This window comes from Lactuca virosa, chromosome 7 (assembly GCF_052849685.1).
Source record: "Lactuca virosa cultivar CGN04683 chromosome 7, Lactuca_virosa_CGN04683_v6, whole genome shotgun sequence".
NCBI lineage: Eukaryota > Viridiplantae > Streptophyta > Magnoliopsida > Asterales > Asteraceae > Lactuca > Lactuca virosa.
Genome location: NC_136432.1, coordinates 188,342,059 through 188,369,313, shown reverse-complemented (window position 1 = coordinate 188,369,313; position 27,255 = coordinate 188,342,059). Strand labels below are relative to the sequence as shown.

Below are 27,255 nucleotides of genomic sequence, written 5' to 3'. Positions count from 1 at the left end.
TGGACCTTTTATGTTTTGGTTTTGGATCTTAGTCATGAACCAAATTAGGCCAGGGGTAAAATGGTCATTTTACCCTAAGATGGATTAGTGGATTTTGATTGGATGTTATTTTTGCACTGATAGCTCGGGGAGTCATCAGGGCAGCAGCTAGAGATTTCCTTCTGTGAGATTCAGCTTTTCTAGGTGAGTTTCCTCATTGGGTTTAGCAGGTCGTAGGCACCAATGTCGGCCAATGTTTATGTTATGTTAGTATGGTAGCTGTCTTCGTGACTCTTGCATGTGTATGTGTTTATATGCTTATTAGGCTAAGGCCCGATGACAGGAGGGGCCTGATGGCTATTTGTATGCTATATATTTATGTGATTATTGCATGTGTATGTGTTTATTTGATATACGCTATATGTATGTTGGGCGGGGCCCGATCTATTACCTAGTGTGGCTCAATGTCGGGCGGCGCCTGATGACGGGCGTTTCCCAATGACGGACAGGGTCCGATGCCGGGCGGGGCCTAATGACAAGGCAGGGCCCACTATATGTTTATTTTATGTATGGTATGTGGTAGTTTGGGGGAACTCACTAAGCTTTGTGCTTACGGTTTCTGGTTCATGTTTCAGGTACTTCCAGTTCCAAGGGGAAGATATCGAGTTGACTGCATCGCACACACCATTGGAGTTCCGCATATAGCATTCACTCTGATTTTTATAACACTTGATACATTGGTTTTGTTGTGTTGAATGATTGGTATTTGAAATTATTATTTTATCTATTATAAGAAAATGAATTTTTGGGGCCATATTTTTGGATGTTACACCAAGAAGGCACTAACCAACTGTTAGGAAGTTTCCTGAACTCCCAACTCGCACAATCCTCAATCTAGATGGCCACTTGGGCCGCCTTCCCCCCCCCCCCCCTCCGCCGACGGGGATGTGAAACTCATCCTAGTTTCACACCTAATTCCACTCCTGGGAATCTGAACAGTTCTCCCCCATTTTGATTCGACTAAACTCTCCCAACACACAAGGTTTGAAGGATTCCCAATCCATCTTACCCCTTATGATTGACCCGCTGACAACCTGAACTTACTAATGCTAGTTTTCCATTACTAGCCAATCCAAAGACTGCACAACCCTGAAGACTAGATGAACACTCCCCGAAATCCTGGCAAAACTGAGAAGCCCATACACTTTTAATGATACCGCATCCAAATCTTGAAGCCCTCTGAACTGATCTCGACCAAGAACCATAATAACAATCGAACACATTGAAACCCGCTCAACAAGATGCAACCCCTTCTGGCACACTAATTAGTCATGGAATGCAAATGGCATATAACAATTCTTAATGATACAACTTAATCAATAACAGAGAATCAAACCAAAAATGACGCTTACCCAACCGATACAAAAATTCCAAAAAACATAAATACATATAACAACCGAAGAGAAAGCAAAAGATACATACCCGCAATATCACCTGCTGGAGTCCTGGCCTCCCCTGTCTGCCACAAATATGCCCAGCTCCTCTCTATTGGGGCTCCTGCCCTACCCTCACGACCAACAGTGATCCTCAAAGTAACTGGCGTAGGTACACTCACTGCTCCTTCCCTCATCATCAGACAGTCGTCCTTCTTCTGGCCCACTTGGTTGTAGTGAAAACATAACGGGCTTGCCCCCGAGGGAAATCCCTGCTAACATGACCAACCCTACCACACTTGTAGCAACCCAAAGCCCTAGAACGAAAAACCCCATCGTGTAGTTTCCCGCACGTGCTGTACTGACCCCGACACTGCTAGCTCCTCAATCGCTGATCTAAATTCTTGGGTCTCTTCCTGGGGCCCTCCACTGCCTGCACCTGGTCTGGCCCCCTCTTCCTCAGGTGCTCCAAATCAATCTCCCGCTCTCAGGCTCTAGAAATCATATCATTTAGGGTCTTGCACCCTCAAATACTCACAAAATCCTTGATATCATCCCACAGCTATCATGATACCTTACCTTCTTTATTTCCTCATCTGTTGCATACTGCGGAACCAATAAAGCCCTCTCCCAGAACTTGGAAGTGATCTCTGCCACAGTCTCAGTAGTCTGGCGGAGATCCTGAAACTCTCGCGCCAACTGTTGCACCTTAATCACTGGTGCAAACTCAACTTGGAACCTGGTCGAAAAATCACCCCATGACATAGCATGAAGAACATCATCACCGACCTCACGTCCTACCTCCTCCCACCAATATCGTGCCTTGTCCTTCAAAAGACAGGAAGCAAATCTGACCTTTGCCTCTTCGGGGTAGAAACTCATCCTGAACGCGTTAGCCTTATCCGCTAACCATATCCTACTAGCAATGGGGTCCTTCTCCCCAGAGAATGTGGGAGCTCCACAAGCACAAAACTCATGGAAAGAAAGAGTGCGAGCTCCAATGATAGCCAAAAACTCAGCACAGATCGTGCCCAATCGCTCATCCAAACTCTTTGGAATGCCCTACTTGACCGAACCAAAGATCACAAGATTCTGCTCCAAAATACCACAGATAATCTCCGATGAGATGAACTCCCGCATCTGCTCGATAAGCGGCTCAGTACCTACACCTGAGTCGAAACCAGGACCAAAACCTCCTTCCTGAGTGCTCATCCCCAAACTGAAATACAACATGCAAATGATCAGAACATACCCAAGAATCCACCTCCCACAAGGTTCTTAGATTCTCCAATACTTTCCCCGATTCAAGTATGGATCCTGTGTTTTCATTAGTACAGGCCCAATACTACTTTCCACACTTATCCATACTTTTGTCAAGAATCATCCTGAATCCTCTAAGTTACCTTCTCAAACTGATGCACCAAATACTCACTAAACAACGCAACTAAACCCACTGAAGCACTTCCTTGGCTCTCCTAGGTTCCCGACCTCACCCTGCCCTCAATTGCTGAAAGGAACCTACCAATTTCAACTAACTACCTCATGAATACAGTCACATGCTACAAAGATCAGATAATCCTTCGAGTAAAAGACTCAACCCTAGAACGGATGGACTCAAACAAGAGCTGCGCAATTGGGTCAGATCCATCACTCTGAGATTATTTAACCTGTGCCACATGTGACTTAGCATATTCATTTAGTAGTTAATCCATATCGCTATGAGCCCCACAAAGCACAAAGCAAGCAACACTTAGGCAACGGAAAATCTAACCATCATACACTAATCAGCCATTCTATCTACTTATCTGAAATCCATACCAGCATGCAATTCTAGAGCTCATACAATCAAGCATATAAAGGCATCTCTCCTATCATAGAATCCTGAGGAGATCCTTACACCTAATCTAGCATGCAATTCTCATAATCATATCGTATCATAATAAACATGTGTTGGTATTCTGGGAACCACTTACTTGAGCTCGGCCGATTGCACACATCACACCCCTTTATTTGATTAGAAACCCTTTTAATAAAACATTTATTTTATGAAAATTTTCACCAAACCCTCAGTTTGTGTCCAGGCATACCCGAGAGTATGCCCGAAACCCTCAAACCAATGCTCTGATACCAACTTGTAACATCCTAAAATACGTAGGTAAAAATTCCGTTTTTAACACAATTAAAACACCCATTTATTATTTAAACAAATCATTAAAGATATTTAATAATAAAAAACAGTTATCAGAGTAGTATCCCAAAATCTCAAAGTTGCGGAACAAATAGGTGTATGCACTGCGATCAAGTCGGGCCCTTCCCTTTCGAACCGAAAGTACCTAAAACCATAAACAACAACTGTATGCACAAAGCTTAGTGAGTTCCCCAAATACCACATACCGTACATAACATACAAGCCATACATAACATACCTATCAAACATGCGATCGGAGATGCTATCTGACAACGATAGTCTTGCCATTATACAAGAGTCGTATAATGGTCTTTCCTTGCCATGTCGGGGACCAAAACCCTGGGACTTACAGATAAGTTCCAGGAGCCACCTCTTGGTCTTCCATGCAAGCATCATAAAGACAACTAGCATACAATCTACAAATAACTATCTAATCAACTGCCAGAGTCCCAACTCTGGTCTTGCATGTAGATTTGACAGGAGCCACCTCTGGGTCTTTCATACAATGCCAAGGGCCACCTCTGGTATTCCTATAATACATAAGGCAATGGGCCGACATTGGTGCCTTCGTCATAGTACAGTGAGGAGACTCACCTCAACAGATGAACCCACGTATTTTAGGATGTTACAAACAACCTTTTTAGCAAAACGCCCTATTGAGATTGTTCCCACCAGCGAACCTTTTGACTAGTATTCTTTCAAATATGGTGGTCTTTCTGCTACCTTGAAGATCCATAAAATGGAAAAGCTAGAGTAGTTTGAAGTCATTCATCATCAATATACATATCGCTTTAAAGACATGTACTAAGTTTTTTTCTTAGTTATTAAGTTTCTGCCTTTTATTGTTTGATTATTGAATGTTTCCTGAACTCATTTGTTTTGATTTGGATTTTTATTTGGTTTTAACACGATGTTGTTCGTGTTGTTAAAACAAATTATAATATATGATAAGTAATCCTTATGAATTGATCGTGGTATCAAATACTTTGATTTTTATACTTTCGTTGTTCAATTATGTTTAAAACATTTTCTTTTTCTAAAGTATTATTCTATATGATACCATAAAACATATAATCTGTATCAAAATGACATGCTCATCTATACTTCAATATACTTCTTTAATTTAGCATCAATTAAAACATATCGAATCCACTAATTAGATAATTTACCTTTTCCATACATGAAATAATTGTTTGATTATTATCAGAAGATATATTAATGATCTTCTCAATAACAAATTGGTCAAATGGTGTTGAAGCTCTTTGACATGTTTTTTATATAACATGTCTTCAAATTTGTAAGCTTAAAATTTTCATCTTCAAAACCCCTTTATTTTTTTGTTACATACATTCGTTGAAATTCTTGTTTTTATATCAGATATCAACCCACTTTGTTTTATCTTTATATACTAACAAAAAAATTTATAAATTTATACAACAAAGACATATTTCACATTTTCTTGTAGTATTATAGCTTAAAAAATACTATTCCCTCCAAAATTATTTTCATCATTTATTTCATCCATAATCTCACCCCATATAAATTTGTATTTTCCTTAGATAAAATTATATAAATTTCTAGATTTTTCCCTCCAAATAATATTTCTATCATTTATTTTTTAGATACAGTTACTCAATTATAATTACTACTTACCTCATACAAAATAATAAAAGTTACCGCTGCCAAACTAATGAACAGTTGTGAACGGTTCGTAGACGTCACCTGCTTCAAATAACCAAACAAATGAAAATATCACAAGTTTCAAGGCTGTTAAGATGCATCACAACTCTAGTCATGCTTTTCTAATTCTTAGATTACTATTTATTACATATTTTCATTATTTGAGGATGAATTTATTTCTATATATGTAATTGTATACCTTATATCAGCTTTCACAATTCGTTCGGAAACATTACAAACACATCCGTCCAAGTTATCTACTGCTTAAAATATTTCCAACAACCGTGTATAATTTGAAGACAGTAACACAAATTATTCAACAAGAGGGAAACGTAAACAGTTTAATGCAAACGATATCCTATTTTTTGATTTGGACGAAGATCCGGTTGTAGCTTCAAGTAGTAATATTATTCGTGTTGAACCTTCATTTATAAATACTAATAAGGTTCACGGGCACGGTATGTTATCATCTGTTTTCCTAATACATGTAGTCTAACATTTTTCCGACCTTATTTTTATGTTTAGCTTCCCTTATTTAGCTAGCATCACTTGAATATTTATTACACAGAAAAGCTTCTAATAACTATATGTCAGTTGCAAGCAACCCTAAATCAAAGGAAAACAATAAAAATGGAGGCAGGCCAATTTCTACAAAGAAAAATACACACACACACACACACACATATATATATATATATATATATATATATATATATATATATATATATATATTGCATCTACTTCAACTGCTCAGAATGATATCATTGGTTTTAATCAGACTAAATTTGTTGGAATAAGCAAAGGTATTGTATTCCTGCAAAAATTTGTATTATCATTGAAATCGAAACATTTCTTTGACTTATTGCATTTCAAACATATACCATATCTATGTTGGTGAAGTTATTTCTTTCTTTATAGATTATTTGGATTCCGGTGATGCGGTATATGTTTGCTTAATATGTAAAGCTAAGGTTTGGAAGGGAGAAGCAATCCGAGAAAATAAAGATTTAACAAAAAACTATTATTCCATTTGTTGTTATAATGGTAAAATTGAATTACTCATTTTGATTCACCCATCTCAGTTGTTGCTTGATTTATATAGTGGTCTTTATGAAAAAAGTCAAAACTTTTTACAGAATATTCATCGATACAAAAAAAAATGTCTAATCATTGACTTTTTCTTTTAAAGTAAGATAGTTTACAACATAATGTACTTATAAACATCAAAGCTACACGTTATTGAAATAAGAAAGTGATTTGTACGACTGAATTAATGGCATATACGAACGACCAAAAAGTTGAGATCTCTAAAAACGAACTAGGATTTGAGGGATCCTACTGTCTTGCAACTATCAAGAGATGTAGATCTGATGGAACGTTTCTTGTTAATTATCAAACCCTGCTTACTGACGAATTCATGTCACTAAGAGAGTTTGTAGAAAAAGAAGAACTGAGGCCGGTTTCTCCTCAAATTATTGTGGATGAATATAATATCAGATCAATGGTGGATGCAAACATCAAAGATGGTTGGTAGGTTGGTAAAGTGCCAACAAATGTAGGGGACCTATATGAGGTGTATTTCGAGCTAACTGAAGAATACCTTTTTTTCCCAAATGAAAAGCTAAGGGTGCACCATGAATGAGAAAATAAGGCTAGGTTTTATTGATTATGGTAATGTACTTTTAATGTATTAAGTTAAAATAGCTATTGTAGTGGGTCGTCTTTGTTTTCTTCCGTTCGGCTTTCCACTCCCTAGAGTTTAGGAGCATTTTTCTCTCTCTATTCTTTAGTCCTTTAGCCTTTTTAGTTGTCCATTTTTCTTGTAGTGATTTTAAATGGATCCTTTCAAGTTTAATTATACTTGAATTGATTGGCTCAAAAACGCCCCAATTGACTCATTGAATATAGAAGTACTCGGTTTTTTGGGAGAATTTCATATATGCCCCTCTTAAACTTCAAAATATCATATTTGCCCAGCTTAATTTCTCAATATCATATTTACCCTTCATAAACCTTCAAAATATCATATTTGCCCAAATCATTTTTTATAATGTTTTTAACATTTTATAATCACTTTTTATACATTAGAATTATTATAGTAATTAAAAATTTTAACCATATTATCCTTACGTCTATGATAATGGAATGTGAACTTCTAAATTGTTGGAATGTCGCTCTTTTGACAAACAAAAATATTCATCTTCAGCCCTCTCTATGGAATGTATATTTTGATTGTTTAGTTTTTATTGTTGTTGATTATTATCATGTTGTAGATGGAGAATATTTTAAATATTACTGTTTATATTTTGATGTTTAAAAAGTACATATACGATATTTTGATATTTAAGAAGGGCATATATGATATTTTGATGTTTAAAAATGACATATATGATATTTAGAAATTTTATGAAGGGTAAATATGATATTTAGAAATTAAGTTGGATAAATATGATATTTTGATGTTTAAGAAGGACATATATGAAATTCTCCCCAGTTTTTTTAATTAATTAAGGAACTAAAACTTCATATCTTGAATGGATGGCTCTTTAATCTCTTACTTGGGTTGAGCCCTTAATGTTTGGGGTACTCCTATAGTATTCAACAATATTTGGAGATCTAGAAAAGTAGAACTCGTTTCAAGATTTGAAGTTTCTCAACTATCACTTCCATTGGTCTTTTTTCTACAACAAATTGTAAATAATTAGTCAATACTAAAAACATTTTATTGTTAATCAAAGAAAACAAAGAACTCTAAAACATTTATCATATAGCAATTATTAGCATTAGCAAAAGTCGAATTAAAACGTAAAAATGAATGGTATAACTAAGAACGTTAATCAAATGACAATTAGCATTACAAAACCAAAATTGAAACACAAATTATGAAAAATATATATCCGAAGAAAGCTGAACCAATTAAGATTTGATTTAATCTGTTAAACCCAAATCCAAATTAAACCAAAAGCCAATTAAGTTCAATCAAATAAACCAATCTTATTTGGTTCGAACCTTTTATTCGGTTTCACTTTTTTCTTTCTACACCCTAGCATATACTTTAAAACAAGAAACACTAATTAAAATCCTCTATCAATAAAAGTAACTTTTATGGATGAAGTTTTCAAGAATTTGCAAATCCCATTTAACAATCATTTAATAACCAATGAATAGTAATATAGAATACGAAATACTCCAGCAGATGCAATGTTACATCTATGTAGAAATGTCGTCGGAATTGTGTAAAATTTTTCATTTACTTATTTCCTCAGAGAATTCCACAACCATTACCCGCCCATATATATGCTTTGCCGGTCGATGCAGTTGATCATATTATTTTTAACCCTGGACAAGCCGAAGGGACAACTTTACCGACTACTTTGGGTTTAATGTTAGCACACTCAGAGGTGGCAGGTCCTCCTTTAGGTCCTTTGAATGTCAAATTAATATCAGCCACATTGACGTCCTTGCATGGTACACCTGCGCTGCAATCAAACTTCAATGCCACCTTAGTTGCTGATGTTCCCCTGATATTCCTATAGCTCACATTCGATATCTGCACCTTTGATGGAGTTCCATTCTAGTAGTCGTAAACAAAAAAAACTATATTAAATTTTCTACTTTGTACTCATTCACTTAAGTTCAAACACTAAATTATCTAATTGATGTATGATACCTTGCAGTTATTCATAGGGCAAAATTTTTGATCGATGAATATGGGAAATGACACATTGTCCATGATGATATCTTCATAATGCAAGTCACTAACACTTCCTGGGAAAGATGTAGGCCAAGTCTTTATCCTGAGTCCGTTTTCTGTGCCTTTCATGGTGACATTCTTGATCCAGATTCCTTGTACAGGTTCTTCCTTTTCGCGTCTTCCCAAACTCCCAATACCTATGCCATCTCCTGGTCCGCACATAATATTGTTAATATGGATGTTCTTGGATCCTTGACCAATAGAAATGCAATCGTCATTCGTTCTCATTACTGAGTTTGTGATGTTGACACCACTTAAGCGCCCGATTTGAATTCCATCTGTGTTGACACTGTTTGCTGGTGATAAAATGGTGATATTATCAAGTCTTGTATTGTCACATGAAGTTATATACATGTGAAAGAATTTGCTATCGGTGGATGTTATGTGTTCCAACAATGAATTTGTGACATTACTGAATTGAAGATTCTGAGAAAGGGAGAGGAGAATATTGGTTAAAGATGGCATATGGTAATGTTGAAATAATTAACCAAGTTTTTAATTAGAAAAGAAAACACATACGACTGGAAGTGGGCAAGGTCCTGGTCCCCCGTCCGGGCATAAATTTTGCTTCCAAGTTTGTTCGCCTTGGCCGTTGTACGTACCACCGATCATAGTCAACTTATTAACATTCCTTATGGAGATCCAGTACGCGGTTGTGAACTTTTTAAGCTCGGGTGGGGCCTTCATGATGGCTCCGGTGGCTTTGATCTCAATTGGACCCTTGCATGGACCAATGAGATCAATAGGAGGAAATACCATATAGGTCCCTGGTGGAATCAACATCGAGCTTGGTGCTACTCCTCCACAGGCTTCTTTCCAAGCACTCACTATCGCCTACAATATAAACAAACAATTTAAGGTCAACTTGTCACAATCTTTGGTAAAGTTATATTAAGCACATAGTGTAGCTTAATCATTTCTTCACCTTATTGGAACTATCTTATCTATTTAAAAATGATATAACAAAGTCATAATAACATAAATCACTAGTTAACTATGGGTTTAATGTTATGTTCCCAATAAAGTATAGTTGATGAGATCAACCGCGGATTTAGAGTATATGGTATTGGCAACTTGAAGTGGTGTTATAACAAGAAGCAACAAGATGAGGGGTGGTGTTTATGGTGTTATAACACCATGTTAAGAGGAGAGAGATAGAGAGAGATAATTTGGCAGCCAATAGGTGATCACGTTTCTTCTTGTCATGGAGACAACAACAAGCACCACAACAAGATGCAACAAGGAGGGGGCCGGTGTTTTTGATGTTATAACGGCGTTATGGGCTGCCAACTCAGCCACAACAAAAAGCAACACGACCCACACCGTATGCAGGATTTATAATGGTTGGGGGCACAAAAATGTAGGAGTATTTAATAAGAAAAATGGGTCGGGTCAAATGGTTCACGACATATTAATCACTTGTTATCAAATTGCAAATTTTAGATAAAGGTACAAAAATCTTTTTATTTGAGTTGGAGCAATGGCCAAATAGAAACCAAAGTTAGGGATGATTATCGAAAATTTGCAAAAACGGACTAAAGTTGCAACTATGAGTAGAATATAAAGACTATATTTGTAATTTACTCTATTATTTATTGTTTCTTTTGCTGTCCATTTTGCGGATTTCAAATTTTTTTTTTCAAATAATCCAATAGACGTAGCCTAAATTGTTTGGGCCTAACCAATTAATTTTTTTTTTTATATCTAGTTTCATATGTATCACATGCAAAAATTTCCCAATCCTTGGGGGCACGTGCCACCCCTCACCATTACCTGCATCCGCCCCTAGAAAAGATACGCGAGTTGTTTGAACTCATGATAAATATCTTTTTTTCTTTATGACATCTCATCTGCAAAGAATTTGTTTTTGTGAAGAACTCAATTTATATTCCTTGCTAGTGTTATCATATATCATGATGAAGATTTCATTCCTAATGTGGATACTTAAGATATCATTAGGGAGAGGATAGCAAAAGTCTTTGACAAAACTGATGTGGAGCTCAACACCTTGTGAGTACAATGCCCTTCCACCTCAACATGTTGTGAAAACGAATCATTCTTGGCATTGCATTGTCGAAAAGAGAAACCCATTTTCCATTTATATGTGGGTGTATTAAATCCTACTCTTTCACTCTCTTCTTCATATCTTCTCCATTGTCATGACACCACTCCATTTCTTTTCCTCGCACAGGTAAATACAAATATAGATTATGTGGAGCTTAGGTGGTCATGACAAGCATGAAACCACTCCATGCGGCCTTATGGACCACAAGACAATAAATAAAAGACTCCAAACATTTATTTTATCTATATATAAAATGTCAAATAGCTTATACATGTAATCAAGAAGGATTTATGTCAATGGTTCATAAATATTATTAAACCCTTTTATCATATTGGTTTAAGATAAGGTCTATTTCACATAATGTATAGGCACCCCAAATAAGAAAAATATATCGGTACTACCATGAATACCTCTAAAAAATTAAAAAAATAATATACTTGTTTTCCATTTTGTATCTCCATTGCCATTTGTCTAGCAAAAATAGATTCGAGGTGTGCAACCTACCAATTCCAAGGCCACATGGATTAATCGGTGACAAAACGTTTTTCCAAGCCAACCAAAAGATTTTTGTGGGATTGAGTGATGCACACTAATGAAAATTTATTTCAATATTTTCAAAATACTTGATGTCCATTAAAGCAACACACAAACATAATAATAAGGATCAAAATGCCGTTGAGTTTTTTCCGTAAAAATTGGAGAACAAGGGCTCTAAAAGGCCCAAATACTTAAAGCAAAACTTAATACCTAAGATATATTTAAGAAATTTAATAATCATTTCCTTGATGCTAATCGATTCAAGATACAAAGGAACACGCAAACACACTAATAAGGATCCAAGGGGCGTCGATGTTTGTTCTAGAAATCAAAATAAAAAATTCCAATTTGCTTTGAGGGGGATTCAAGATACAAAGGAAAACATAAATACAAGAAACTGAATTAGGTTTGTCTCTTGCTTGATGATGGCGATGTCTTGTGGAGTTCAATCAAAAGAATCAAATTAACCATTGATCGCGCTCTTATCCGGTGAGAAATGCAGAAATCGCAAGTGACTATTGGAATTTTCAACTTGAAATTTTCATGATCTGTAGCTTTGTAGAGGGACAACATCCATACAGGTGCAAGAATAAAATGTTGAAAGTATGTTTTCCCTCTTCTCTCTCCTCGAATCGCATTCCCCCTTAGCATATTTTGTTCATACGTTATCCGCAAAATGTAACAACTATTGACCATAAATCTATAATCAACCATAGATCGTTGGTACTCTATGTGATTGTCGACCTTGATAATCAAATTTTGTTTAAGACAGAAGAGGAGAAGAAAGATAAATGAGAAGAAGAAGGCCTTGTAGAAGCTCATCCCCAATTCAAATAAGGTCACTGTACATGTCAATGCTAAAGAACCAGAGAGTCGGTGACTTGAACCTTGGAAACCAATCCGACAACATGACGACAAACCAAGAATCGATAGTGAACCTGATGCTTAGACTTCCAGTTCAATGTGTTGGCAAAAACCAACAACCTTCAATACTTGACTTTTCTTGATCGATAAATCACAAATCTTCGTTTGGAACAAGATGGAAGCGAAGAACTGAGGAGGTAGTTGTTGGAAATAGGTGTCTAATGTCATAAATAAATTGGGATAACTTCGGGAATAATAACAAAGTTCTTTTTATGTTATCCTCAAGAGCTAAAATTGCTAGAAATAAAATTGAGAGAGTAAGATAACTAGTTTATTAATTTCTCATAGCTTTAAAAATTAGTTAGAAACTTGTTAAAATTAATTTAGAATTAATTTGGAATTAACTCGAATTAATTAGAATTAATCAAGAATTGATTAAAGGTGCAACGACTGAATGTTAATAGTTCAATAGTTGAGCAAGAGGAATATTATGGAACCTCTTAAGGGGATGGACGGTTTTGAGAGCTCTAGAAGGGTTCTAGAATCGATCCTAGTAGCTGAAAAAGATAAGGATTTGAATATGGATAAAAAATAATTATTTAATTGATTCAAATAAGCTTTAGCTACAAGTTACCTAAGCTATAAATAGACCCTTTGGCTTTCATAATCTTCATTCCTAATTCTCCACACCCTTAGATATTCCAATTTTTCGAAGTACTCTCTCCGCTTTCTTTGATTTGTATAGTTTTAGACTTTTTGGCGTGAGTCCTTAGGGACATTCTATTTTGGGTGCTAGTCCTTCCAAGTGATTGAAAAAGAGTTCGAGATCTTCAATGAATCACAAGTACATATGATTATACCTAAAAGGTTAGTAAACCTATCTCTCTTGTTAGTTTAATTTTATTTTTTCGAAAGTAGGTTGCAATTATAGTAAAATATAGATCTAGGGTGCATGTGTACTTAGGATTATATTTAAATGCTTATCTAGCCTAAATCTAGTGTAAAATCATAGAAAACCCTTCAGTGGTATCAAAGCAATTAGATTTTAATAATACACTATTTGAAAAAAAAAACTAAGAAAAACATAAGACGGTTGCTAGTCGCAGGGCGCGGTGCCCTTTCTGCTAATTAGCAGATTTCAGAATTTTTGCTATAATTTCGAATTTTAGGGTTTATCTTTAGTTTTAAATATTATTTTAATCTGTTAAAATTGGATAATTAAACTAAAAAGATAAATATGCCTAAGTAATTTGAAATTATAGATAGTGATTTAAAATTAATTAATTAAAATTTAATTAAAGATAATTTGTTTAAATCATATAATTTTAAATTGTTTAAAATATACCTTTCATATAATTATAAAAATGTATACAAGAATATGTAAATACCAAAGGCATTTCTATATGTAATACGATTACTATATGTAAATAATAATACAACATGTTTCCTCGCATGTTTAATTAAATATCATTAGTCAAATCAATAGTAGGCCTCATTCATGAGACCATGCTATAAGAGAGATATATAAGGAAACGGTCTATAAAGTCATCGTTGAATGAGTATCCTTTTCACTCGCCACTTCTTTGTATGGTTTATTGTCGTTAGTTGAAAGGGTTTGATATGATGACATCTCGTTAAAAGCATAACATATAAAGTACTAAAAACAAAATTCGCTTTCTTAGTTATATTAGGAAATGTGAAAAGTTTCTAACCCATGAATAACACACATTATTACTTATTGTCTACTTATTGAGTGTGTGTGGTTAACCGACACATAAATGTTAGACATAAGAAGAAGATGATGTGGCACTTGTGGTTATGGATTGTTGGCGGAGTGTATATGGTTAATCAACATGCCAATTTTGAGAGCCATGACATAATCAAGGATGACACGGTTTTGCATGGTTGGTTCACCATCTTATTGAGAGACCACGGTATCACTGACACAAATAGAGGATGTGAAAATCTGATATTAATATTTCATTGAGTAGTTTTAATGAATCTCAAAATATCTAGAAATTTCATCATGATTCAAATTGGTAAAGAGCATTACCTGCCTAAATAACTTAGTGGTGTGTTTATGACATCCTTCACACATCGCAAAGCCAAATATGGATCCTAGCATTTGTAAATAATAATTTGGGTTGAAAAATTATTTAAAGGATCAATAAAAAAACAAGAATGGAATTAAAATTGGATGTTGACTATAAGATAATCCACTAAAATCTACTTTAATAAAAACCTCTCAAAATGATTAGCTTGAAGGATCATCAAATTCGTATTTTGGAAATAGTTCTCATTTATGAAAAGAAAGATCATGTCTTACTTAAAGCTCTTCCTAAGGTTTCTCTGCCCAATACATTCCAAAACTGTTAAGAATAGTTATCAAATAAACATATTGAAGTGAAATGAAATTTCATTTAGTTAGGAGTTCTCTATGGTTATCAACTAAGCTAACTATGTACATATAATCAGTTCACTCTGTTTTTTATATGAACAATTTAGAAATACCTATTAAGGAGTTGAACGGATGTAGAGAACCTTTGTGACTGACATAGCCAATCATAGAAATGTGCACTTTAAATAATCTCATATTTCCTATTATAATTAGAAGTTTCAAGAAGAAGAAAGTCGTTGCCCATACGTAAAAGGTGATTAATGTTGAAATGCCTAATTTGTCCCCAACACACCAAGGAAAATAGGATGGCTTATTTTGAGACTTGTTCTAATAAACTATTGTTTCCGAAATAATAAAAGGACTTAGAAAGCATTCAAGACTAATATATTTGATGGATAAGATTGAAACATAGAAATGATAATTTGATCATGGATTACAAGCCCATGCTACTATCCTTAGGATCAAACGGCAACTCCTGAACATTTATTTTATAATCAAATATGATAATTCGTAATATCATTGGAACATTACTTCTAATACTAAAGTATTTTTAACTAGTTTTCTAAAAGGCGCGCCATGGCGCACGCCAAGGCGTGACTCCATCGTACAAAAAGCCCCATAGCATTCATGTTAGGCATGGCGCATTATGCATGTTATGGCACATGTTTTTTCGGTTGAGACACATTTTTTGCTCTTTCTTATGCCTTTTCTGATCAGACATACAAGTATTCTGTTTTTTTTTTACTTTTTATTATTAGTTATTGATATAAAACTTCTAAAAAGTGGTTATATTTGATGTAAATCTATATTTATATGGTAAAATAATTATAAATAATACAGAATCCTCGCCTGATATCACGCCTTGAAAAAACAATGGCTTAACGTGGCTCGTAAGGCTTGAGGCTTGGCCTTATCGACACGCTACGCCTCACGCCTTTTAGAACCTTAATTTTAACTAAGGATAATGTGTTGTGTGACAACCCGTTATTTTCAAATCTATAAAAGTCAACAAAAGTCAACCAATGTCAACAAAAGTCAACCAAGGTCAACAAAAGTCAAATAAAAGTCAAATTTATTGTTTTATTAATTTATTAAAGTAAAATTAATAATTTTGATATGTATAAACCTTTTATTATTCAAGTGTTACAAAATTTAAATTTTCCCACTCAAACTGAAAACCCTCGCATGAAGTCATTCCCTCGGACCGCAATCATGTTTGCGGTCAAAACCACAAACGTGCGAAACAACTCGTTTTCGGCCAAGAATCATTCGGACCGAAAACTCACTTAGACCGCAAACTCCAGCAGCAAACCCTCCTCGGTGGGTTTCCTCTACACCGAAATCCTTCCTTCTAGGATAGAGTTCTCGGACGAAAGCTTCTTTTCCTCGGGTGGAGTTCCTAACCGAAAACACCAAATATCTAGATATTTTAGCTTAAACCGCCAACCTTTCCTTCATATTTAAGATACCTTTCGAACACTTCCTACATTTTTACACTCCCATAAACAAAATCCCATACCAAACTCTCACAAGTTTCCTTTCATTCTAAGAACAAAATCAATTTCAAGAAACAGTTTCACTTCCATTATTCCTACGAGTTTTGATAATTATATTTATAAAACTTATATTATACAAACATATATTACTTGTATCATTTTAATCACACTTTATTATGTGATTAAAATCAATAGGATTCAATTAAATTATACGTGTTCTAGCCCGTGGTTTCATCCCAATCAAATTGTACCCAAACAAAAACACGCACACGAGGTGAGTTCATACCCCTACGTTTTCATGATTTTTAAATTGTTTTAGGTGGGAATACAAGTAAAACACAAGAAATATTGTGTTTAAAAGTATTACAGTTTATATTTGGTTTTCTTACCGTTAATAAGAAATTAAACGTGAAATTTTCTAAATACGCAAAATATCGTTACTATTAAATTCACAAATGACTTTACTAAATATGTTAAGACGCAACGATTTTCACAACAACACGGAAACAAACTTATAAACTATAATAGGTATAGTTTATGGAACAAAGATACTATTTTACAAAGTTCAGGTTACAACACGGAAACAAACTTATAAAGTATAATAGGTATAGTTTATGGAACAAAGATACTATTTTACAAAATTCAGGTTACAACACGGAAACAAACTTATAAACTATAATAGGTATAGTTTATGGAACAAATGATCTATTTTACAAAGTACAAGTTAACATATAAACAAAAAGGGTTTTCAAATAACAGATAAACAAAAAGGGTTTTCAGTTATTACACGTAAAAACGTTGAAGCAATTTGCAAGATGTCTTCGTGTGCTTATCTAAGTACTGGTAAAAGTCCTGAATTATAACCAGAGTTTCTTGTAGGGAGAGCGAGATATTTGTGTATAGATCTATTTGGGACTAACAATCCCACATCCCAACTGTTAGCTACAGTCAGGCCAGCAGGCCTAGGGTGACAAATGTCGTTAACATTCCGATGCCTGAAAAACGTCGCGATCAGGTCGACTGGGTCAGTATGGTTATAAGAACTCACAAGGAGAAAACAACGACATATTTACGAATAATATATTATTAAATAGTTTTATTTGATTATTAACATTACATTCGGATTTCAGGGCAAATATACTTTCAAGGGTTTGATTTAAATAACAAAACTATATTACATTATTTTGTAAGTACTAAATTTCTAGACTTACACATAGATACACGAAAAGCAAAACATTATATTATTTACTAATATGGTACAAACAAAAGTTCAGAAAAACATATATCAAGTATTCTTTTTACTAAAGTTTATGATTACTTAGTTTATACGTTAGGATTCTATATAATAAAGATCTGATATGCAGTGGAATGTGTGATTTCCGCCTTTCTTCCTGTTCCTTGTTTGGTTGTGCGATTAGGGCAGAATCACCCAATCGACTGTCTGTTCGATTTTAATTAAATATAATTTTCATACACTAAGTTATCATAGGAGATAACAGCACGTGTCATACTAATTAAATGAATCAGAACCTCGAATCACAGGTTATAAACATAAGAAACTTATACTTTTTAGTCTCAAAGTACTAATATTACGATTTGTTTACTAAGAAAATATTGGATTTTCTGGAAGAACAGATTAATGTTTTTAATAACAAAGGACATATCTTTTCCAACAAAATACTTATGAACTCACCAACTTAAATGTTGACACTTTTTCAAATCACTTGTATTCTCAGGAAAGTTAGTAGACAGGTACCCTCTCAGGCGTTACGAAGACGGATCATAGTAGTATTACGTCTTATCATTTGCTATATTTTAGTTGTTAAACAAGTAATGTTATGAACACAATGTAAGTACTACGTTATCAATACAATGGTTGTTGTTGCTTTGATTACTGTTATACAATTGTTGTGATACTGTACATGACGTCCTCCGCCCCCGAACATTTTCGCCTTTCCTGTTTGGGGGTGTGACATGCTGACATTCGTATGAAAGTGTAGTGACTGTAAAGGAGTAAAGAGGATTGAAACAAGTAGAAGCAAAATATATCATGAATATCGGGCGCCTGCAACTATTCATAGTATCAAAAGACATCACTCATAAATGTTTAGTCTATGGTCTTATGGTTTAAAACTGTTTATACAAATTTCATGAGATCATTCTGACTTATTTAAATGTAGAACATTTAATATGATTTGTATTTAAAAGAAAAGTCATGAAATATATGAAACTGGTATGTTAGGAACAATTCAAAAGGTTGATTCAAATATTTGAACGAGATGTAATATTGTGGAATCATTTTCTTGAATAAGAATTACATTGTCAAAGATCTAGTTAGATAGGACTTTGGAAATCATTTGACCATAAGTCTTATGATAAATGCAAGTCTTATTTATCAAGAAAAATGATAAAAGATCTATGTGATAGTGTGAATATCTTTTGGAATTAGTTTTAACTAAAATCCCATTTAGACTATCCAAAAGACGTACTAATTTGAATACATCCAAAAGTTTGGATAAAATGCATTTGTGGAATCGTTGTCTTGAAAATGTTAACATAAAATGCATTAACAAGTATCATGTTGGATCAGATCTTGGATATCATTAGATTATAAGTCTTATGATAAATGCAGATCTTGTTTATCTAGATAGATGACATTTGCTTCATTGGGAGATGAAAGTATATGTTGGAATTAGTTTGTACTAATGGAGCATTTGGATAAACTACAATACATAGTAAAATTGACTTCGTGTGAATATGTTTATATGAATAAACATTAAGATTGGAACCTTCTAGGTATTCAGAGTTTTTCATAAAACAAAGTTGTGAATTAACTGGACAAAAGGATAAGATACTCAGATCCAATAAGATTGGTGGGCATCTTAGTCAAAAACCATATCAATCATCTAAGGAATTATGAAAAGTTTTTCATAAGTTGTCTCTACCCAAAATAGTGTCACAATGCGTGTTGTTGGAGAAGAGAAATAAAATGTTGTTTGATTTGTTGCTTGATGGGTCATATTGTGCTTAACAGAACAGATCATGGATTGTACCATGAATAGTGTTACAAGAGTCCTTCGTGTTATACCAACTAAGAAGGTTTTGAAACACTCTCTGAGATGTGGAGTAAGGGTTCATCCCTCAGTAAGTAGATTTGGAAGTCTATGATTATGAAGTTCATGTTCTTCATGAAGTTCTCGACAATCTAAGACATGGATTAAAGATGTGTTATGTCAATGGACATCCCAACAAGCACATTGGATAATTTTTAACACAAATTCTAATAATAAAATATTTATTACTCGAAGAGCAGTCTTCCAAGAGAGGGAGCTGACATCCAAAAGAGTTAATGGGAGTCACATTGATCTTGTTAAGATTCAAGAGGTAACCAACGAAGAACCTAAAGTTGGTCCTAACATTCAATTCGATATTGATAGAGCTATTCTGGAAAGGACATACTTCCAAATCTTCCTAATAGACTTGATAGAGAACATCATATACCTAATCATAGAGATTGAGATTATGTGAGTCATTTGAAGACAATAATCAGAGCATGCCAGCTATCGAAAGCTATAGCATGCGCTATAAGGCTACTAAATAGGAGAAGAACATGGATAACAATATTTAATCCATGAAATTTTGAAAAGTTGATTGATTAAACAATTCACATTAAAGCTGTAAGTGTTAATGAATCTTCAAGAAAAATGACAAACATGGATGAGACTAACACATAGTCAAACCAAGATAGGTTGTGAAGAATGTGTAAGCTTATGAAGTTCATTGATAATCTAAAAAAGCATCTCGCAAGATAAGATCTTTACTTCAATGACAAAATTCAAGGATTTTGAATTCCAAGAAACAAATATGGATCATAAGGTATGTTGAAGACAGTTGGAGTTAGTGGGATTCTTGTTTCAATGAGAAAATTTAAGGAGTTCGAATTTTAAGATATGAAAATAAGTCATATACATATATGTTAATGACAGCGGGAGCAATTAGGATTTTTTTTTTCATTAAGAAAGTTCCAAGAGTTTGAATTTCGGGAAAGCGATGATAATCTAAGCTAGTGGGAGAAACAAGGATCTTTGTTTCAATGAAAAAATTCAAAGAGTTTTGAATTTTGGAGAAACAAAGATGAGCCATGTGTATGCTAATGTTAGTGGGAGAAATAGTACACATACTGAATATATTGATCTATGGAAATAGATCTAGGTAATTCATTAGGATAAGCTAAAGTACACGAAGTCTCAAAGTAATTCAAAATAGTTCAAAATGTGTCGCAAGACATTGAGCTAATGTCCTAGTTCTATTAATAAGCTAGACGAAATTATTTGTGTCCTACATGCTTTTGTTTATGTAATCGATCATGTGAGTCATGACATGATCTGATAACTTGAAAGCCTCGAGCATGATATGTCAGATAAGATCAACTTATCGAAAATAAAAGAATCAAAATCAAGTTCTTTCCTTAGTGTCCTAAAAGAAAAAAGGATATGTTCATGGTATGGAAGAGATCATTGTAAAAGTTACATTGAGTTCAATATTAATAAAGATGATTAAGTTTATAGTTGGAATTCATATCTTTTACTGAATGGTTAAGTATTTTCTTGGAGAATAATAAGTAATACACCATAGTAGATTTAACAATAAACTTAGAGTATATTGTAATTAGTTAAATTGCAAAGGAAGATATGTGACTGAAAGAGATTCATTAGTGGCACCTTTGTTGAAATTCAATCATTGATGATCCTTATGAAAAGTTCTTGTTATTCAAAGGGTGAATTTACCTCGAGTGTGGATCCCAATGGAATGCAAGCTCACAAAGTGTATACTCGGTAAGTAATATCGTGTTTGATAGTTGTTCAAATGTGAAAACATCATAGTGAATAGAGTCATACCGATAGAAATCTTGTCGATCCATTTGCTAAGGTAACAAGTCTGACAGTAAAACTCTTCCACGAGGCATTTTATTTGCAAATGATTTGACTTATACCCACTTTGAATAGTTTATTTTAAATTTGATAACTTAAGTAGTATAAAGTCTTAATATGATATGGCAATTATTAAGTAGTGGTCTTAATATATGATGAGGATAAGTCATTTCAATTAGCTTAGCATTGTGTTCTCTCTTTTCATGTTTAAACCCACTTCCGGAATATTAATTTATTCAAAACTCCATAAAAGCTCATAGTTTGGGAATAAGTAAAGGAATTAGGATTGTTATGGGGTTGGTGGATTGTCCATTGATATTAGACATATAATGGAGATTGTGTTTACACTCATGAGTACTTGAAATGGTGATTTTAAGTATTAGAACAACCCACGCTCAGATTCAATCACTAGTAATTCTAAGATGATAATATATTTTATTCTTAAAATGGAAAGACATTGAGTTCTTTGCATACAAGTTGGTTATGCATTGGTCTTGCTCTAACGCTATCCGTAACTAGTGGTCATAACGAGTAAGTCCATGTATGATTTGACAAGTACACAAAAACTACATAGTCAAAGTTTATCTTTTCCTTCTACCTTAACAGGAGAATCGATATACATGGCCCCCTTGATGATTTTGCATTGATATCTAATGTGCCTAGCCAGGCCTGGACTAAATTGATGAGTTCAATTAGTAGTCTGATTTGATCATCAGAAATCGAAAATTAAGAAAAATAATATTGTACTGTTAGGTTAATTCATAATCCATGACTCAATTCACAATGATATCTTGAAGGAAAAGAGGAATAATTGATCACTTATCTAAGGGTTGATACTTGATAAGACCTGAGTTCAGTAGTTGTTGGGAAGGCACGCTTTGTTGGTTATTCGAAGATTATTTGACCAATATTAGTTAATTAATTGTCTAAGCGGGAGACTGTTGGAAATAGGTGTCCACTGCCATAACTAAATTGGTATAACTTTGGGAATAATAACATAGTAATTTATCATAACTTGATAAATTAATTAGAGACTTGTAAAATTAATTTGAAATTAATTGGAATTAATTAGATTAATCAAAATTTGATTAAAGGTGTAGGGACTTAATGTTAATTGTTCAGTACTCGAGTAAGAGGCACATTTTTGAACCCCTTAAAGGGATGGACAGTTTTGGGAGCTATAAGGGTTCTAGAACCGATCTTAATAGCAGATAAGGATAAGGATTTTAAACTGAATTAAATTTGATTATTTAACTGATTCAAATCAGCTTTATTTGCAAGTTACCTCAGCTATAAATAGACCCTTTGTCCTTCATTCCTAATTCTCCATACATTTAGAGAAATCAGATTCTCAAAGTTATCTCTCCTCTCTCCTTGATTTCTATAGCTTTAGACTTTTGGGTGTGATCCATTACCGGTACTATACTTAAGGTGCTAGTCCTTCCAAGTGATTGCAAAGAGTTCAAGTTATTCAAGGAATCACACGTATATACAATTATACTTGAAAGGTTAGTATACATACGAAAGTATGTTTCCATCATAGTAGATCTAGGTGCATGTACCTTTAGGATTATATTTAAATGCTTCTATTACCTAAATCTAGTGTAAAGATGCATAGAAAACCCTTCAGTTTCTCATGTTGAAGAACAAAAATGGAAGATGGGAGAATTTGGGTTTTAATTTGGGGGTGAGGTGGGGTGTTTGGGGTTTATTAACATATTTGTTTTTTTATAAAACTTCAATGAATTAAAAAGGATAAAAGAAATTAAAAGGGTAAAAACGTCATTTTATATGGCTCAAGGACCAACCATATATTTTTTAGAGACCACAAGGACCATGTGGGTCAAAATAATAAACATGGATTAAAGTTGTAACCTTTGCTAAGTCACAAGGACCAGTTATGTAAATTTTTCTATTCAAAAGGTAGGTATCATGAACAAAGGACAAATAGTTTGATGTTCTCTATATGACCATAGGGCCTATTTAAACAACCAAAAATGATATACGTAATGCTTTACCTCCTTGTACTCTTATTTAAAGAAAATGAAATAAGTCAATATCTTTGGGGAAAAAGGAAGAGAAAGGGAAGGATTAACTATAGTTACTTGAAATTTTCATAATCAAATTCAAGCAAGTCATGAACAAAGAAAAATGATGTCACTAGAGTGGTGAAAAAAACATACATAATGTAAAAATATTCCAGGTAGTTCTTAAGTGAATTATATTAGTGTGAATTATCTTTGTTTATCACCACAAAGGAAGATTCATGATGAAATCATAGATTAACCAACATGATTTAAAGAACAAATTTAGCCTATTCAACAAGCTTCTCAACATTTTTTCATCCACTTATAGAAGACAATACTAAACAAACCATTGGAAGAGGCATCTACTTCTAATGAAAATATGATTGAGAAACACTTATAATGTAGTTATTATACGGCATATAACTGGCCTTAAAGGAAGTAGGAGATCTGTCTCTTACTAAGTCGACATATTTTTAGTCAATTTATTTCCTGCAAATTTGACCCTTCATCACATTTTTAGTCCAGCTCTACCTATCCTAATTAGGATTACTCACTTTCCACTTATAATTTCCAACTAGAAAGTCAAGGCCATCAACCCTCAAAAATCAGGCTTAAGAGCTTTAACCAGTAGGATGAGTCGACACTTATTGTGAGTTAGGTAGTTGCTGTTAGTCCTCTAAATATTCTCATATCACAAGGCTGGTTGGAATATAAGATAAATTCTAAATCAAATACAAACATATTGTTAAAATAAAATTCCCAAGAATTTGTTGCAGTCTAGACAATTGAAGTGAAAATGACATACATATATTTACCTCATACTAACAATGAGATAGTAGAGAGGCCGAATTGTTATTTGTTTAATCACATACTAGAAAGAAAAACAATATTTAAATCCTATAAAGCAACTAACCATCAATTTCTTTTAATTCATCCTAGGTTGCATGACATTGACAACACTAGTAGTCACATAAGTTCTCTTAAACCATAACACATGCATGTTTATGGTTGAATCATACCATGATGGGGTTGGTGTTTACACTAGCAATGCTCTCAAGATAAGGTTATTCATATGTCAATATTATTCCATTTTAGATTTTGGTTTCAGATTCTAAACTAGTGAGCTAGTAAGCCCAAAAGGAAGAAGTTCTAGCTACTACCACTATATGGACTTCTTTTTTGTTAACCTCAAGTTGAGGTACTTCTCCAATTAATAAAAAATTTTACTAGTGATTCTTGAATCAATGAATTGATTTGAAGTTTGTGCCGCAACCTCTTTTTGTTTGACCAACGAAAATACTTTCATTATACTTGCCTCTTCTTGATTGCTAGCCCCCACCTATCTAGAGGTATACACTCCTTTATGAACATATACAAAGGGATAAAGAGAGAAATCTATATAGAACTACCAAATGTAGTGACTTTAATTTGTTCTTATCATTTTGTGGGGGTAGGTTGGTGAGTCACCCAGAAAAAGCATTATGAGAGGTCACTTCAGATAAAAATATTTAGTTGTTTTCCATAGCCTAGTTTCTTTAATTTAGAGATCAATGTCTGACTCAATCTAGAAAGAAAGATTGACAGGGTCAAACAGAGTGCAGACGTCATATTGAATATTTGATTGAGACTATGACATGAATGGAATTTCCCTATTGATAGATCCATAAATATCTACCATTCTAAGATATTCTTACGTGTTGAGTTGTGAGCTATATTGATCGATTAATAATGGAATTTACTGGACTTCCAGCTACACTTCTTTCGCCTAATACATTAGAAAGGGCGAGAGAGGCCTTGATGCTTATTCGAATTTGTGCCACAATTTTCTTGTTTATTCTCTTCTAAACATTTTATGTGTTTGTGTCAAGTTTTACGATGTTTTTCTCTAATAGCTCTGTTAAATCTTTTGAATCAATAAGTCTCCGGTCGTTGTTCTCCACGTATTATGATTTGTGGGCATAAGTCGGACCATCGTATATGAACATGTAGATTCCATGAAAAACAGATGCTAACAAAAACTTGGGGAAGAATTAGAAAGAAAAAATTGAGCACATGCTAGGATCCGGAATGGTCGAAGACTGTAGGATAGAATGAGCATTTGGACTGACCAGACCAAACAGAACTGGAAACGACGCTGGACGGGACGAGATTTTCACTCTACAAGGCAATTCTCGATTGTTCCTCTCTCATTCAATAAGTTGTTGGTACAGTTCAGGATAGTTTTCGAACCACGCTCATGACAAAGTGTAGGAATGAACATTTAGATGGAACCGAAACCGAAGTCGAACTGAAACCAAATTTCATTATACACGATGGTTCTTGATTCTTCCTTTCTTATTCGATCGTTTAATCCAGTTCTCGGTCCGCTTCGGGGTGGCTTTGGAACCAGGCTTGTGGCTACTGTTGGATACCTCAGAGGGTCAAAAAAACATTTCATGAAAAATGATAGGTCCATCTGTAACTTTCCAAAACTACAAAGACCAAACCGAAATTTTTTTAAACTACCAGGAGCCAATATGGAAATTTCAGAAGTTTAGGGATCAAAATGGAAGCTTTTAAGCTACAGGTACCAAACTACACATTTTCAAATGGACCAATGTATAAATAATAAGCACAAATGACCAATATCGAAGATTTCACAGAGCAATATGGATTTTTCAAAACGAATAGGATAATTATACAACGTTTTAGAACTACAGGAACTATCTTCAACTTTCTAAAATGTAGTCAACTTGCTGATGTAGATGATAACGTCGTAGATATCGTGGTCGTCTTCTTTAGATAGCTGCTGGCTGGACGGGAGTTTGCTAGTAGCGTTGAACGTTAAAGAGAAACTTTGACTGACATTTTTAGGACCTTCTAATAGCATAAAAATTCCAAAAATATACATTCAGATTCCTTATAACCAAACCTCTTTGATGGTCTTTCCAGAAAACGATTTTCAAACAATGGAAAATGACTTATAAGCCCAACAAAGTTTCCAAACTATTCAAAAAACATCAATTATGTTTTGTCTGTTCAAGAAAAGCCAAAATATTAAGTTAGTTGGGCTTTTTTAGACAAAATATTAAGTTCGTTGGTTTTCTTAAACATACAAAACATAATTGGGATTTCTTGAACGGTTTGGAAACTTCGTTGGACTTATAAATCATTTTCCTTCGGACAAAACAAATTTCGGCCAAAATCGGAGAAAGTTTAATAAAATGGACCGAAATTGGGAAACTAAACCAACCCACTAAAGAACACTTGCACTTTAAGTGTTTCTCTCTAAAGATTAAATTGCCCAGAGTTGGTTCATTATAAAGATTTACGGTGTTGACTCCGTTTTCTTATTGTTCTTTACTATTGAATATGATCAAGGACTAAAGTGTCGGTGATATTATCTGACACAAGTTTGAAGTAAGACAATTTGCAGATCTATATATACAAATAAGAAACGTATAAAGTTAATTGATGTATATCATTATTACCTTGCTATCATCGGTTTTGCCATCGCCCTTAGCACCTTTGGTTTTAATGTTGACAACAGCAGCATGGCTTCTTGCAATGTATGCTATAAGAAACAAGCAACATATTGCTTGTCGGATCGAGTTTTCTGTATGCATTTTATTGAAGCTCTTGTTATTTGCTTTGTGGGCTTTATTTTTCGGTTGTCCTCTAAAGAAATAGTGAGAGATGTCAAGGGAGACAATTTATATATAGGAGATACGATTACCTAAGTTGTAAGTAACAAGTTCATTTACCGAATTTATATACCTAAGTTGTAGGTAACAAGATCATTTACGGAATTTATATAGATATGATTACCTAAGTTGTTGATAACAAGTTCATTTACGGGACTATCTATTCATTATTTTACCAAACATTTTTGGCAAGCATTTCATATCATATTATTAGATCTAT

At 34.0% G+C, this 27,255-nt stretch overlaps 1 protein-coding gene across 1 annotated transcript; it reads right to left on the bottom strand.

Moving 5' to 3' along the window:
- Positions 1-8,473: 8,473 nt before the first annotated feature.
- Positions 8,474-27,002, bottom strand: LOC145126170 (exopolygalacturonase-like). Its single transcript, XM_079061571.1, has 4 exons — positions 26,823-27,002; positions 9,554-9,868; positions 8,951-9,460; positions 8,474-8,854 (listed from the first exon to the last, which is right to left on the bottom strand). Exons 1-4 carry the CDS (start codon positions 26,955-26,957, stop codon positions 8,603-8,605), a joined length of 1,212 nt encoding a protein of 403 aa, XP_078917697.1. The 5' UTR covers positions 26,958-27,002; the 3' UTR covers positions 8,474-8,602.
- Positions 27,003-27,255: the final 253 nt, after the last annotated feature.